The sequence below is a fragment of the Tachyglossus aculeatus genome, chromosome 11, assembly GCF_015852505.1.
Source record: "Tachyglossus aculeatus isolate mTacAcu1 chromosome 11, mTacAcu1.pri, whole genome shotgun sequence".
NCBI lineage: Eukaryota > Metazoa > Chordata > Mammalia > Monotremata > Tachyglossidae > Tachyglossus > Tachyglossus aculeatus.
The window spans coordinates 3,845,874-3,861,660 of NC_052076.1; the positions used below are offsets into that span (position 1 = coordinate 3,845,874).

The following is a 15,787-nucleotide window of genomic DNA, read 5'->3' on the forward strand; positions in this document are numbered from 1 at the left end:
AGAGTCTTCATCCCCATTTTACAGCTGAGGGAACTGAGGCACAGGGAAGTGAAATGACTTACCCAAGGTCATACAGCAGACAAGTGGCAGACGCGGGATTAGAACCCACGCCCTCTGACTCCCAAACCTGTGCTCTTTCCATTCATTCATTCATTCATTCAATCGTATTTATTGAGCACTTACTGTGTGCAGAGCACTGTACTAAGCTCTTGGGAAGTCCAAGTTGGCAACATATAGAGACGGTCCCTACCCAACAGCGGGCTCACAGTCTAGAAGGCGGGCTTCCACTAAGCCATGCTGCTTCTCTGTAATAATGGTATTTGTTAAGTGCTTATTATATGCCAGGCACTGAACTAAGCGCTGGGGTGGATACAAGCAAGTCAGATTGGACGCAGTCCCCGTCCCACATGGGGCTCACAGTTTTAATCCCCATTTTACAGATGAGGGAAATGAGGCTCAGAGAAGTGAAGTGACTTGCCCAAGGTCACACAGCAGACAAGAGGTGGAGCAGGGATTAGAACCCACGACCTTCCGACTCCCAAGTCTGTGCTCTAGCCACTATGCCACGCTGCTTCTCCTTCATTCATTCATTCAACCATATTTATTCATTCATTCATTCAATCATTTATTGAGCACTTACTGTGTACAGAGCACTGTACTAAGCGCTCGGGAAGTACAAGTTGACAACATATAGAGACAGTCCCTACCCAACAGCGGGCTCACAGTCTAGAAGGGGGAGACAGCCAACAAAACAAAACGTATTAACAAAATAAAATAAATAGAATAAATATGTACAAGTAAAATAAAATATGTACAAGTAAATTTGAGTGATTGCTGTGTTCAGAGCACTGAACTAAGCACTTGAGAGAATACAACAATAAACAGACACATTCCCTGCCCACAACGAGCTTAATGTCTGGAACAACCAGTCCATCGGCGGTGTGTACTAAGCTGAAGAGGTGTGCAAAGCACTGTACTAAGCGCTTAGGAAAGTACAATAGATAGGCTTCCCCACCCTCGAGGAGTTTACAATCTACAATCTTCAAACCGTGTTCTCTCTCATAGTTAGACTGAACCAGATGTGGGTCCGGATTATCTTGTATCTAGTCCAGCGCTTAGTTCGTAATAATAATAATTGTGGTATCTGTTAAGCGCTTACTATGTGCCAGGCACTGTACTAAGCACTGGAGTGGATACAAGCTAATCGGGTTGAAAGCGGTCCCTGTCCCACGTGGGGCTCACAACCACGACCAAGTTCAGCGCTTGACGCATAGTCAGTGCTCAACAAATAACACAGTCTTCATTATTACTATGATTATTATTATTATTATTGAGAAGCAGCGTGGCTCAGTGGAAAGAGCCCGGGCTTTGGAGTCAGAGGTCATGGGTTTGAATCCCGGCTTCGCCAATTGCCAGCTGTGTGACTTTGGGCAAGTCACTTAACTTCTCTGTGCCTCAGTTACCTCATCTGTAAAATAGGGATTAAGACTGTGAGCTCCCCGGGGGACAAGCTGATCACCTTGTAACCTCCCCAGTGCTTAGAACAGTGCTTTGCACCTAGTAAGTGCTTAATAAATGTCATTATTATTATTATTATTATTGCTAATATTGTGATTATTATTACTGTGGGCAAAATGCAATGTGTTAAGCACTTGGGAGAGTACGATAGAATGAAGAGTCAGGATCCCTGCCGTCAAGGAGCTTACAGACATCGCAGAGGAGACAGATGTTAAAATGTTGAACGGCTAGGAGGAAGAGGCTCACCCCCACACTGAGATGAGGAAGGACCAGGAAGGAGGCTGTTGTCTGTCAAACATCAAATCCTGGGCAATCCGCCCCCTAAAATTCCTCAGCCACAGCTTCCAGCCCTCTTATGGGACCCCCACCCAATATGACCCCCTTCAGCTCACTCAGTCGATAAATATTTTTTAATTTGTCCTCCCCATTGGATTGTTGGCTTCTTGAGGGCAGGAAATGTCTTGATTCTGCTGTACTTTCTCAGGAACTTAGCGCAGTGCTTTGAGCTCAGGAGATTCCCAAAATACCACCAGTAGATCGAAAGGACTGTATGTGTGTGCGTGGATGTGGATGTGTGTGTATTTGTGTGTGTGTTTGAGCACTACGGGAGGGGTGGAATTAGGGGAAGAAGGTAGGACTTTGCTTCCTCTTCAGTAATAGGGCCATTCTGATACTTCAGATTTCTCAGTACCGACAGCCTCTCTACCATTACCCCTCTTAGTCAATCGCTGTCTTCATCCACCATGACCCTAGCTTCTGTTCTCTATCCTAGCTAGGAAAACCTAGATAAAATTCACACCCCACCAGTCTCCCACCCTCAAACATTTGTAAGTGTTATTTCCCCTCTCTGAAGTGCTGTTCCCCATCCTCCTCAATAAAACCCATCTTTCCCCTCTGTCCTCACATGACCCGAAAGTTTCCCAGCCTAGAGAGCAACCCACCAAGAAGGCTAAATCCTGAGGTCTTAAACCAGAGAACTCACTTTTCCAGATACGCATGGCCAGATATTTTGCCGGGAAGAGCTTTACTTCACAGTTGTTAACTAGGTATGACCTGCAGCATGGTTTAGTGGATAGAGCACAGTCCCGAGAGTCAGAAGGTCATGGGTTCGAATCCTGGTTCTGCCACTTGCCTGCTGTGCGAACTTGGGTAAGTCATTTCACTTCTGCGGGCCTCAGTTACCTCACCTGTAAAATGGAGATTGAAAGTGTGAGCCCCACGTGGGACAGGGACTGTGTCCAACTCGATTTGCTTGTATCTATTCGGCACGTAGTACAGTGCATGGCACATAGTGCTTAACAAATACCATAATAATAATAATTACTATAAGACTGCAAGCTCCCTGAGGGCAGGGACTATGTCTTCTTCTAGGGCAATTCCCCAAAGCACCTAGTAGATCACAATGAAGCTTTGTGTGAAAAGAGGACTTGGTATGTTGACTGGCTGAATTACCACAGTCCCCATGAGGCTTCATGCAATTCTCACTAGAACTTTTGAACTTTGTCGATTTTCCTGGCCCACAGAACCTGAGGGGGCAACTAAACTTCTTCTGAGAGTCCCCGTAAGTCCCATAATTCAGAATCTTCTCATGTCCCTTGGAACTCAATTAAAAACTTGCGATTCTAGTGAGTCTCCTAGAGACCACCTGTCTGGGTAATGACAGAGCTGGGGAAAGTTTCATCGGGTTTATATCCCAGTAGGTCACTCTGCCAAGGGAATCTCAATTTTCTCCCACAGCCCCATTGATATCACCTTAACCATCTCCAGATGAATCACTATCAACTCCATTGATTTCAGAGCTACTGTGTCAATACAGCCAGTTTTCAGTTCTCCTATAACTTGGGGGTATGTGGGCAGACGAGATCACTATTCCAGAAGATTAAGGAAATTAAGGGAACATTTTGTCCTCGGATTGGCTTGGTCAAAAGCAAAGATGGACTGATGATAAATGACACCAGTGGAATCAGAGGAGGAAAGAATGCACGCAAGAACTATACCAGAAAGATAGAAATATACAGCAAGCGTTTGAAGACGTTCCTTTCGAATTAGAACCGCTCATCATGGAAAGTGAAGTTAGATCAGCTTTACACTGTATTGCCAAAAATAAGGCACCTGGCTTTGACAGACTTCCTATTGAGGTGCCTCAGGAAGCTGGAGAGGAATCAGTTAAAGTCCTTACCAAATTATGTCAACGGGTCTGGCTGACCACTCAATGGCCATCTGATTGGAAGAGATCGGTTTAGGTTCCAATATTGAAGAAAGGAGATACAACTAAATGTGACAATTATCGTACAGTTTCCTTGATCTCACACGCTAGCAAGGTATTGCTCAAAGTTACACAGCATCGAATGGAGGCCTACATGGAACACGAATTGCCCGATTTTCAAGCAGGACAAGGGACGCGAGATATTATTGCTGATGTCTGTTGGATAATTGAAAGGACAAGAGAATATCAAAAGGAAATCAGTCTGTGCTTTATTGATTACAGTAAGGTCCTTGACTGTGTGGATCACGAGAAACTCTGGAGCACGTTAAGGAAAATGGGAATGCTGGACCATTTAATCACATTAATAAGGAACTTTTATGACAAACAGGAGGATATCATAAGAACAGAATACGGAGAAACAGATGGGTTCTAAGCCCGACTCTGCCACTTGTCAGCTGTGTGACTTTGGGCAAGTCGCTTAACTTCTCTGTGCCTCAATGACCTCATCTGTAAAATGGGGATCAAGACTGTGAGCCCCACGTGGGACAACCTGATCACCTTGTATCCTCCCCATGGCTTAGAACAGTGCTTCACACGTAGTAAGTGCTCAACAAATACCATTATTATTATTATTATTGGTTTCCCATTAGTAAGGGTGTAAAACAAGGATATATTTTATTGCCTTATCTCTTCATCCTTTATACCTGATACCTAATGAGAGAAGCTAGACTGGATGAAGACGAACAGGGAGTAAAGATTGGAAGAAGGAATATCAACAACCTTCGTCATGCTAATGATACAACACTACTAGTAAAAGTGAAGAAGATTTGAAGGGCTCTTTATTAAAAGTTAAGGAACAGAGCAAAAAGATTGGCCTGTATTTGACAGTCAAGAAAACAAAGATGATGACAACTGGAAGTTTTAACACATTTGTAGTGGACGGAGAGAAGATTGAAATAGTTGACAATTTTTTCCCCTGGGATCAATAATCAATAATAAAGGAACTAGTAGCCAAGAAATACCCCAAAGATTAATTTTAGCAAGACTCACTATGAAGAGCCTGGAAAAAGTCATGAGATGTGCTGATGTAACAATTGCCGCAAAAATACAAATTGCCAACTCTACGGTGTTTCCAGTGACAAAGTATGGATCCGAAAGCTGGACAGTGAATAAACAGGGTAGAAAGAACATCGATTCTTTTGAAATGTGGTGTTGGAGAAGGCTTTTGCAAATGCCATGGACTGCCCGAAAAACAAACAAGTGGAATTTTGAAGCAGATTAAACCTAAGTGGTCTTCGGAAGACCAAATGACTTGACTTACCTTAGCATATTTTGGACACATAAGCAGGAGGACTAATTCTCTGAAGAAGACACTAATGCTAGGAAAAGTCCAGGGAAAACATGGAAGAGGCAGACCAGCAGCTAGATGGATAGAGACCACAGCAACGATAACAGAAGAACCATTGGAAATGTTGTGGATTGGCAGAAGACAGGACTTTCTGGAGAAAGTATATCCATGGAGTTGCTATGAATCGGAAATGACTCGATGGTACATAATAATAATAATAATAATAATAATGGCATTTGTTAAGCACTTACTACATGTAAAGCACTGTTCTAAGCGCTGGGGAGGATACAAGGTGATCAGGTTGTCCCATGTGGGGCTCACAGTCTTAATCACCATTTTACAGATGAGGGAACTGAGGCCCAGAGAAGTTAAGTGACTTGCCCAACGTCACACAGCTGAGAGTTGTAGAGAAGCAGCATGGCTCAGTAGAAAGAGCATGGGCTTGGGAGTCAGAGGTCATGGGTTCAAATCCCGGCTCCACCACTTGTCAGCTGTGTGACTTTGGGCAAGTCACTTCACTTCTCTGGGCCTCAGTTGCCTCCTCTGTAAAATGGGTATTAAGACTGTGAGCCCCCCGTGGGACAACCTGATCACCTTGTAACCTCCCCAGCGCTTAGAACAGTGCTTTGCACATAGTAAGCACTTAACAAATGCCATTATTATTATTATTATTATTATTATTATTAATTGGCAGAGTGAGGATTTGAACCCATGACCTCTGACTCCCAAGCCTGGGCTCTTTCCACTGAGCCATGCTGCTTCTCTAATAATAATAATAATAATAAAATAATATTAATGTGTTCTTTCCAAACCCAAGATAGGAAAAATTCACACTGCGGTATTTACCATGCCCACTACTGTGTGCATACACACATGACCCATGTGCATGCACCCAGGCTCCCACATGCATGCGCACAAACTATTTCTCTGATGTCACATCGTGTTGTATCAAAGCTGTAACGTCGTTTTGTTGGACAAAGGTTTCCTAATTCCCCCAAAACGTCCTGGTCAAAACGCCTAGTGAAAGCACCCAGCAGGGCAGAGCTGAATGTACTAGGAGCTTGACGAACAGTCAGAAAACAGAAGATGTTGTCCCTGCCCTCAAGGAGCTTACCATCTATCAGTGGTCACAAGCATAGATAAATTGAGAATGTGAGGCCACCCCGGTCATTATGCAGCAGGGACGTGCCTTTATTGTTTTTGAATCTCTGCTGTTGCCATTTACTGCATTAACTTTAGCCAAGACCACCATCTTGCTTGCTGATTTTCCTCCAGCTTAGACAAAAGCTCGTGAATGGAATGAGCTCCACCATGACGCTCACCTTACTTTTAGTGGGGAGAATTAGTTACTTCCCACCCAACCAACTGGGCACTGACGAGTGACTTTGGGCTGGTCTCTTCATCCCTGCATGATCTAGAAAAACAGCATTGGGTGCTCCCAATGGAACAGGGGTGAGATGGAACAGAGAGGAGCAATCCTCTTCCCCCATCGCCCGTGAGCTTGACTTTCTTTCCCTTCAGCACATGGGCCTGGGAGTTGGAAGGACCTGGGTTCTAATCCTGGCTCCACCATTTGTCTGCTAGGTGACCCTGGGAAAGTCAGTTAACTTCTCTGTGCCTCATTTACCTCAACGGGAATTAGGACTATGAGCCCCATGTGGGACAGGGACTGTGTCCAGCCTGATTTGCTTCCATCTACCCCAGTGCTTAGTACAATTCCTCGCACGTAGTAAGCACTTGGCAAATACCACAATTATTATAATTATTATTGCTAGGTCACCACGAGCTCGGCTGCCTCAGCACAGAGTCGTATGTTAAGGGTGAGGAGACCAGGGCACTGCCATGGAGTTTCCTCCAAGGGTGCAGTAGCGACTGCTATAGAGGATACGTGGGCATGATGAGAAGAACTGCTTGAGCAAAGGCAGTTGTGACACGGTCCATCCGACCTCATGATTTCATTTCTGACACAGACTCCAGAATACTTGGAAAAACTGGGTCTGTCTGCCCTCCTGGACACCCATTCTCCTTCCCTCCTAACCGTTTGACTCATCTCTCTCTCATCTCTGGGAGGCCTTCCCAGACTGAGCCCCTTCCTTCCTCTCCCCCTTGTCCCCCTTTCCATCCCCCCATCTTACCTCCTTCCCTTCCCCACAGCACCTGTATATATGTATATATATTTATTTATTTATTTATTTATTTTACTTGTACATATCTATTCTATTTATTTTATTTTGTTAGTATGTTTGGTTCTGTTCTCTGTCTCCCCCTTTTAGACTGTGAGCCCGCTGTTGGGTAGGGACTGTCTCTATATGTTGCCAACTTGTACTTCCCAAGCGCTTAGTACAGTGCTCTGCACACAGTAAGCACTCAATAAATACGATTGATTGATTGATTGATCTCCCCAACCTATTTCTTCCAATACTACCACTTCAGCACTTCTGCTACACCAGAATGCTTACCACCCTGCCTCCACGGAAGCACAAATCTTGGTTGCACCCCCCTTCCTGAAATATCTTTCAGCATCTGTCTTCCCCGCTAGACTGTAAACTCCTTGAGGGCAGGAATCAAGCCTACTAACTCTACTGTATACTCCCAAGGAACATGTGCAAAGCACTGTATTAATAAAATAATAAAAATGATGGCATTTGTTAAGTGCTTACTATGTGCAAAGCACTGTTCTAAGCGCTCGGGTGGATACAAGGTGATCAGGTTGCCCCCGTGGGGCTTACAGTCTTCATCCCCATTTAACAGATGAGGGAGCTGAGGCACTGAGAAGTTAAGTGACTTGTCCAAAGTCACACAGCTGGCAAGTGGCGGAGCCGGGATTAGAATCCATTACCTCTGGCTCCCAAGCCCAGGCTCTTTCCACTGAGCCACGCTGCTTCTCAAGCACTTGCTGCTAAGCGCTTGTGTGTTTCCCAGAAGGAAAACTGGTCCAGGAAGGAAGAGTTCAACCCCAAGGAGCTCCAGTAAATGCCAAGGGCCAAAGTGGATCTCTAACTCACTAATTGCTGCTTCTCTCCAGAGTCAGATTTCAGAATTTCAGGGGTCCTCTGGGAACCCTGCGTCTGGGTATTTCTAATCACGCACCAGAGCCGTCTGATCAGAGCAGGGGCCTGCTTCAATCCGGGGTGGGCCCCTCAATATTAGGAGGATCACTTTCTTTACTATGATCTGGGTCCGAGAGGACTCAATCTCGACCCCAGTCAGAACTCAGGTCTAGTGGGGTGAACTCCCCTCCCCAGGTGGAAAACCAAACAACGGTTCCTCCACGTTCTCCAGGAGGCAGGAGGTAGGACTCTGAAGGCTCCCATTTTCCAAGGCCGTTTCAGTGACTTCCTGTTGGTACCGCAGGACAAGACTTAAATGTGTTCATGTGTATATGCATGTTTGTGTTTGCGTGTGCATGGCAGGGACGGGCGGGAAATGGGAGGGTAACTGCCCAGCCTGGCTGCAGACCCAATTCTCTTCTTTTGACTGGAGCAAGAGCTTTCCCAGCACTCCTGAGTTCCTGGAGATTCTCGACTCCATGCTTTGGCCCCCTCTTCCTGTGAATTTATGACACAAGGAGTACATATCCGTTCTCCCTCCTCCTTTGATCGTGAGCTTCATCTGGAACAGGGATTGGATCTGATCTAATTATACTATATCTACCCCAGGGCTTAGAACAGTGTTTTGCACATAGTAAGTGCTTAATAAATGCCATTATTATTATTATTATTTTTATTTCCTAAGCATTTAAGAAACACTGGCTTAGCGCAGTGTTTGGCACATAGTAAATGCTTAGGAAATTATAATAATAATGGCATTTATTAAGCGCTTACTATGTGCAAAGCACTGTTCTAAGCACTGGGAAGGTTACAAGGTGATCAGGTTGTCCCACGGGGGGCTCACAGTCTTAATCCCCATTTTACAGATGAGGGAACTGAGGCCCAGAGAAGTTAAGTAACTTGCCCAAAGTCACACAGCTGACAACCGGCGGAGCCGGGATTTGAACCCACTGCAGCTTTTATATTATTATTGCTATTATTATTGTTACATGGAAATGGCCCATTTTCAGGCTTTATATTGAGCATTCCAGAGTAGATTCATTCAGTCGTATTTATTGAGCGCTTACTGTGTGCAGAGCACTGTACTAAGCGCTTGGGAAGTACAAGTTGGCAACATAGAGAGACGGTCCCTACCCAACAGCAGGCTCACGGTCTAGAAGATGTCACTGTCATGTTCATTGAGTGCTTACTGTGTGAAAAGCACTATACTAAGCACTTGGGAGAGTAAAATAGAACAATGAACTGACACATTCCTGCCCACACTGAGCTCACAGTCTGGAGGGACTGTACATTGCATCATTACATCTTTGGGCCACTCCCTTGTTGGATGCTAAGCAGAAGGGGTTGGAGGGGCAGGAAACCTCTGGGAATTGGAGGAATCTGGGTATCTTCTTGAGAATCAATCTACGCTCTGCGAGTCTTACTAGATGAGGACCTCATCTGGAATTTTTAATGGTATTTGTAAAGTACTTACTATGTTCCAGACACTGTACTAAGTGCTGGGGTCAATACTAGCAGCATGGCTCAGTGGAAAGAGCCCGGGCTTTGGAGTCAGAGATCATGGGTTCGAATCCCAGCTCCTCCACGTGTCTTCTGTGTGACCTTGGGCAAGTCACTTAACGTCTCTGCGCCTCAGTTACCTCATCTGTAAAATAGAGATTGACTGTGAGCCCCAGGTGGGACAACTTGATCACCTTGCATCCCCCCCAGCGCTTAGAACAGTGCTTTGCACATAGTAAGCGCTTAACAAATGCCATCATTATTATTTTCTTACCTCCTTTCCTTCCCCACAGCACCTGTATATATGTATATATGTTTGTACATATTCGTTACTCTATTTATTTATTTATTTATTTATTTATTTTACTTGTACATATCTATTCTATTTATTTTATTTTGTTAGTATGTTTGGTTTTGTTCTCTGTCTCCCCCTTTCAGACTGTGAGCCCACTGTTGGGTAGGGACTGTCTCTATATGTTGCCAATTTGTACTTCCCAAGCGCTTAGTACAGTGCTCTGCACATAGTAAGCGCTCAATAAATACGATTGATGATGATGATACTAGCTAACCTGGATTGATGCAGCCCATACCCCACATGCGGCTCACGGTCTTCATCACCATTTTCCAGATGAGGTAACTGAGGCCCAGAGAAGTGAAGTGACATGCCCAAAGTCACACAGCAGACAAGTGGCTGAGCCGGAATTAGGACCCAGGTCCTTCTGACCCCAGGCCCTTTCTCTATCTTCCAGGCCATTCTGCTGAGATTGGAATTGTTAGGACTTGATTAGGTGGTGTTTTTCATGCTCTTTTTGCTGACTTCAACTAGCTGACAGCTTTTCTTGACCCTCTCTGCATCCATTCCCCCCAAATAATTACAATAATTATGATACTTGCTAAACATTTAGTATGTGCCAAGCACTCTTCTAAGTGCTAGGGTAGATATAAATTAATCAGGTTGGACACAGTCCCTGTCCCACATGGGGTTCACAGTCTTAATCCGCATTTTGCAGATGAGGTAACTGAGGCTCGGAGAAGTGAAGTGACTTGCCCAAGGTCACACAGCAGACATGTGGCAGAGCTGGGATTAGAAGTCCTTTTGACTCCCAGCCCCATGTTCTATGGGAAGCTATGCCACTTCCCAAAGGTCTGGGATCCTGCAGTGGAAACAAGCAAATTGGGTTGGACACAGTCCCTGTTCCATGTGGGGCTCACAGTCTCAATCCCCGTTTTACAGATGAGGTAACTGGGGTCCAGAGAAGTGAAGTGACTCACCCAAGGTCCCACGGCAGACAAGCGGCAGGGCCAGGATTAGAATCCAGGTCCTCTTGAGTCCCAGCCCCATGGTCTATGGGAAGCTATGCCGCTTCCCAAAGCCCTGGGATCCTGGGGTGGAAACAAGCAAATTGGGTTAGACACAGTCCCTGTCCCACGTGGGGCTCACAGTCTCAATCCCCGTTTTACAGATGAGGTAACTGGGGTCCGGAGAAGTGAAGTGACTCACCCAAGATCCCACGGCAGACAAGCGGCACGGCCAAGATTAGAACCTGTGACCTTCTGACTCCCAAGCCCATGGCCGGTTGAGAGTGCTGAAGTGTTTAGGTAGCCTGAAAGTGCTGAAGTGGCATTCGGTGGGGATGGAAGGTGGGAAGAATAGAAATAATAATAATAATAATGGCATTTGTTAAGCACTTACTATGTGCAATGCACTGTTCTAAGTGCCGGGGGGATACAGCGTGATCAGGTTGTCCCACGTGGGGCTCACAGTCAATCCCCATTTTACAGATGAGGTAACTGAGGCTCAGAGAAGTTAAGTGACTTGCCCAAGGTCACACAGCAGACATGTGGCAGAGCCAGGATTCGAACCCATGACCTCTGACTCCAAAGCCCGGGCTCTTTCCACTGAGCCACGCTGCTTCTCTGAAATGAAATGAACTGGGGAAGGTCTTTTTGAGAGGAAGATGGTCTAAGATGAAAAGGTTGTGGTAGTACCAGATAAGAGGAAGGGCAAGTGACTCTATCCTGGACCTCCCAATATATCCCATTGGCTAACCAAACCTTAACACCCTTTTTAGCGAGGGAATACTTGATAGTCAAGAGCCCGGGCTTGGGAGTCAGAGGTCATGTGTTCAAATCTAGGCTTTGCCGCTTGTCAGCTGTGTGACTTTAGGCCAGTCATTTAACTTCTCTGGGCCTCAGTTATCTCATCTGGAAAATGGGGACTAATACTATGAGACCCCCGTGGGACAACCTGATCACCTTGTATCCTACCCAGCGCTTAGAACAGTGCTAGTAAGTGCTTAACAAATGCCATTATTATTATTATATTATTATTCTTTGCCTATTCTTATGGCCCTGCCTCTGTTTGATACCATCTCCCTCTCTGCTTTCATTCCCAAATTTGCTGGAAATCAATTTCTGACTTTTCTCCTAACTCTACACCAGAAAAGGTGACATCGGACCAATTAATAATGCTGAGGAGCCCTCTTAAGCCATTTACTTTAAAAAAAAATGGTATTCGTTAAAGCACTAACTTTGTGCCAAGGACTGTACTAAGTGTTGGGGTAGAAACAAGATAATCAGATTGGACACAGTGTCTGTCCTACACGGGGCTCACAGTCTAATAGGATGGAGACTAGGAATTGAATTCCCATTTTACAGATGAGGAAACTGAGGCACAGAGACGTTAAGTGACTTGTCCAAGGTCACACGGCAAACAAGCGGCAGAGCCAGAATTAGAAACACAGTCCACTGACTGCCAGGTCTTTCCACTAGGGCACATTTACCACTGAAAACTGCCTCTTCAGCTAGTTATATTTATTACTATTATTATTATTTTTTCCCTGTAGACTGTAAACTCCTTATGGGCAGGGAATGTGTCTACCGATTCTGTTGTACTGAAATAATGCTCTCTCCAGTGCTTAGTACAGTGCTCTGCATATAGGAAGAGCTCAATAAATACCATCGATTGATTATTAGGTGCTTACTATGTGCTAAGCACTGTGTTTAGTACTGGGGTTGGTACAAGATAATCAGATCAACCCATGAACCCAAATTATATATTGAGAACATTCTGTGAGGAGAGCACTGTAATGAGCGCTCGGGAGACTACACGAGAAGGTGTAAGTTTCCGGTGCTTAGAACAGTGTTTGGCACATAGTAGCCACACCGAGAAGCAGCGTGGTTCAGCGGAAAAGAGCCCGGGCTTTGGAGTCAGAGGTCATGGGTTCAAATCCCAGCTCCGCCACTTGTCCGCTGTGTGACTTTGGGCAAGGCACTTCACTTCTCTGGGCCTCAGTGACCTCATCTGTAAAATGAAGATTAAGACTGTGAGCCCCCCCGTGGGACAACCCGATCACCTTATAACCTCCCCAGCACTTAGAACAGTGCTTTGCACATAGTAAGCACTTAATAAATGCCATTATTATTATTATGTAAGAGCTGAGGGTGGGAGGGAGGTCTTCCTCTTGATGCTACCCATTGGGTTGACCAGATTGCCTGACTCCCTTTAGTAAAAGTTGGCTCAAGCCCAAGCCAAACCCCCATTTTCAGGGGTCGGTCCCAAAGATGGTCAGCCCCTGCATGATTCCGGTTCTGGGGGGCACTTTCATGGGCGTGTGTTTCTCTTCTGCTCTTGGATGGACGACCAAAATCACCACTTGGTCAGCACCCAGCCCCCTTTTTTGGCAATCGGCTCCACAGGCAACCAGACATCCAACTGGCACTGCCGGGCACAGCCTGCCCAGCCCAGCCTCCAGGAACTCCACCTATCTACATGGACAGGGCTTTCTCAGAACGCTGTCGGCCCAGTTGCGAGTGACTGAGGTCAGTCTTTCCAAGTGGAGAGCGGGGTCTCGGAGACTGGAAGAGGCTGCTCCCTGAGCCCCCACCATGTCTATTTTTATTCAATTATTCATCCTCACTCCCACCCCCCATCAGCCAATGGCCAATTCATTTTTGTCTTTTTCATCCAGAACTGTCCCCCTCCATTCTCTTTGGATGTGAACTGAACAGGGCAGGGATTTTCCAGAAAGCTGTGGGCCCAGCTGTGAGTGACAGAGGTCAGTCTTTCCAAGTGGGGAGCGGGGTCCCGGAGCCTGGAAGAGGCTGCTCCCTGAGCCCCCACAGTGTCTATTTTTATTCAATTCTTCATCCTCACCCCCACCCCCCCCCACCAGCCAATGGCCAACTCATTTTTGTCCTTTTCATCCAGAACTATCCCTCTCCATTCTCTTTGGATGTGAACTGAACTGAGCCCTCAGCTCCTACTAATCAAACAGGCACCTAACGGTTGATTTGTGGCATCTTGGATTTCTTTGCAGATCCACTTGGGCTAGGAGAATTTCTTAGCCTGTGCCTGCTTCCTCCAACCAGGGCAGAGGTCCCATCTAACCAGAAGTCTTCCATCCTACCCCGACAGGACAGTCTGAAGGGAGAATGGCCACAGGGAACCACTCTCCGGTGACGGAGTTTATCCTGGCGGGGCTGACGGAGCGTCCAGATCTGCAGCTCCCCCTCTTCCTCCTGTTCCTGGGCGTCTTCGTGGTCACGGCGACGGGGAACCTGGGCCTGATCACCTTGATCGGGCTGAGCGCTCCGCTCCACACCCCCATGTACTTCTTCCTCACCAACCTGTCCTTCATCGACCTCTGCTACTCCTCTGTCACCACCCCCAAGATGCTGGCGGGCTTCATGGCGGGGACCAACTCCATCTCCTATCCCACCTGCATGGCCCAACTCTACTTCTTCCTCATCTTCGTCATCGCCGAGTGCTACACGCTGACCGTCATGGCCTACGATCGCTATGTAGCCATATGCCACCCTCTGCTTTACGGCACCATCATGTCCCCATGGGCCTGCTCCATGCTGGTGGCCGGTGTCTATGCCATGGGGCTCATTGGTTCCACCATAGAGATCTCCCTTATGCTGAGGTTGACCTACTGCAAGCTCCTTGTCCCCCATTATTTCTGCGACATCCTCCCTCTCCTGAAACTCTCTTGCTCCCACACCGAAGGGGTAGAGATGGTCGTCTTCCTCTTGGCTGGGTTTAACATTGTCTCCACAGGGCTGACTGTCCTCGTCTCCTACACGTTCATCCTCGCCAACGTCCTCCAGATCCGCTCCACCGAGGGCCGGTCCAAAGCCTTCGGGACCTGCAGCTCCCATATGGTGGCCGTGGGCCTCTTCTACGGCTCGACCGCGTTCATGTACCTAAAGCCCTCCTCGGCCAGCTCTCTGGCCCGAGAGAACGTGGCCTCCGTGTTTTACACCACAGTGATCCCCATGCTGAACCCCTTGATCTACAGTCTGAGGAACCGGGAGGTGAAAGTCAGCTTGCTGAAAATCCTGGGGAGAAAACCTGTCTGATAATAATAATAATAATAATAATAATAATAATAATAATAACAATAGTATTTAATTCATTTATTCAATCGTATTTATTGAGCACTTACTGTGTGCAGAGCACTGTACTAAGCACTTGGGAAGTACAAGTTGGCAACACATAGAGACAGTCCCTACCCAACAGTGGGCTCACAGTCTAGAAGGGGAGACAGAAAACAAAAGAAAACATATTAACAAAACAAAATAAATAGAATAAATATGTACAAATAAAATAAATAAATAAATAGAGTAATAAATATGTACAAACATATATACACATATACAGGTGCTGTGGGGAGGGGAAGGAGGTAAAGTGGGGGGGATGTCTTTTTCCCCAGCCCCGCTGGCCTGCTCCGACCCGCTTGCCCCTTGTAACCTTCCCAGCGCTTAGAACTGTGCTTTGCACATAGTATTTGTTAAGCGATTACTATGTGCCAGTCACTCTTCTAAGCGCTGGGGTGGTTACAAGCAAATCCAGTTGGACACAGTCCCTGTCCCATGTGGGGCTCATCATCTCGGTCCCCGTTTTACACAAGGTAACTGAGGGGACCAGAGAAGTTTAAGTTACTTGCCTAAGGTCACACAGCAGACAGATGGCAGAGCCGGGATTAGAACCCATGACTCCTAGGCCTGTGCTGTCTCCAAAACACCATGCTGCTTTTCTGATCTGAAGAGAGAGTCACGTAGCCCTCGTGTACGTTTCGGGAGCCGTGTCTAGATGGAAGCCTCCCGTGAGCTGGGAGTTACAGCAGTTTAGGGACAGGATGCCCCGTTAGACCCACCGCT

General features: G+C 46.5%; 1 protein-coding gene across 1 annotated transcript; it reads left to right on the forward strand.

The window, feature by feature from the left end:
• The first annotated feature begins 14,050 nt into the window (after window positions 1–14,050).
• Window positions 14,051–14,986, forward strand: LOC119934362 (olfactory receptor 151-like). The gene has a single exon (XM_038753832.1). The coding sequence runs from the start codon at window positions 14,057–14,059 to the stop codon at window positions 14,984–14,986; it is 930 nt and encodes a 309-aa protein (XP_038609760.1). The 5' UTR covers window positions 14,051–14,056.
• Window positions 14,987–15,787: the final 801 nt, after the last annotated feature.

Excerpts from the sequence above, each read along its gene's own strand:
- LOC119934362 (XM_038753832.1), top strand. The coding sequence starts at position 14,057 with ATGGCCACAGGGAACCACTCTCCGGTGACGGAGTTTATCCTGGCGGGG.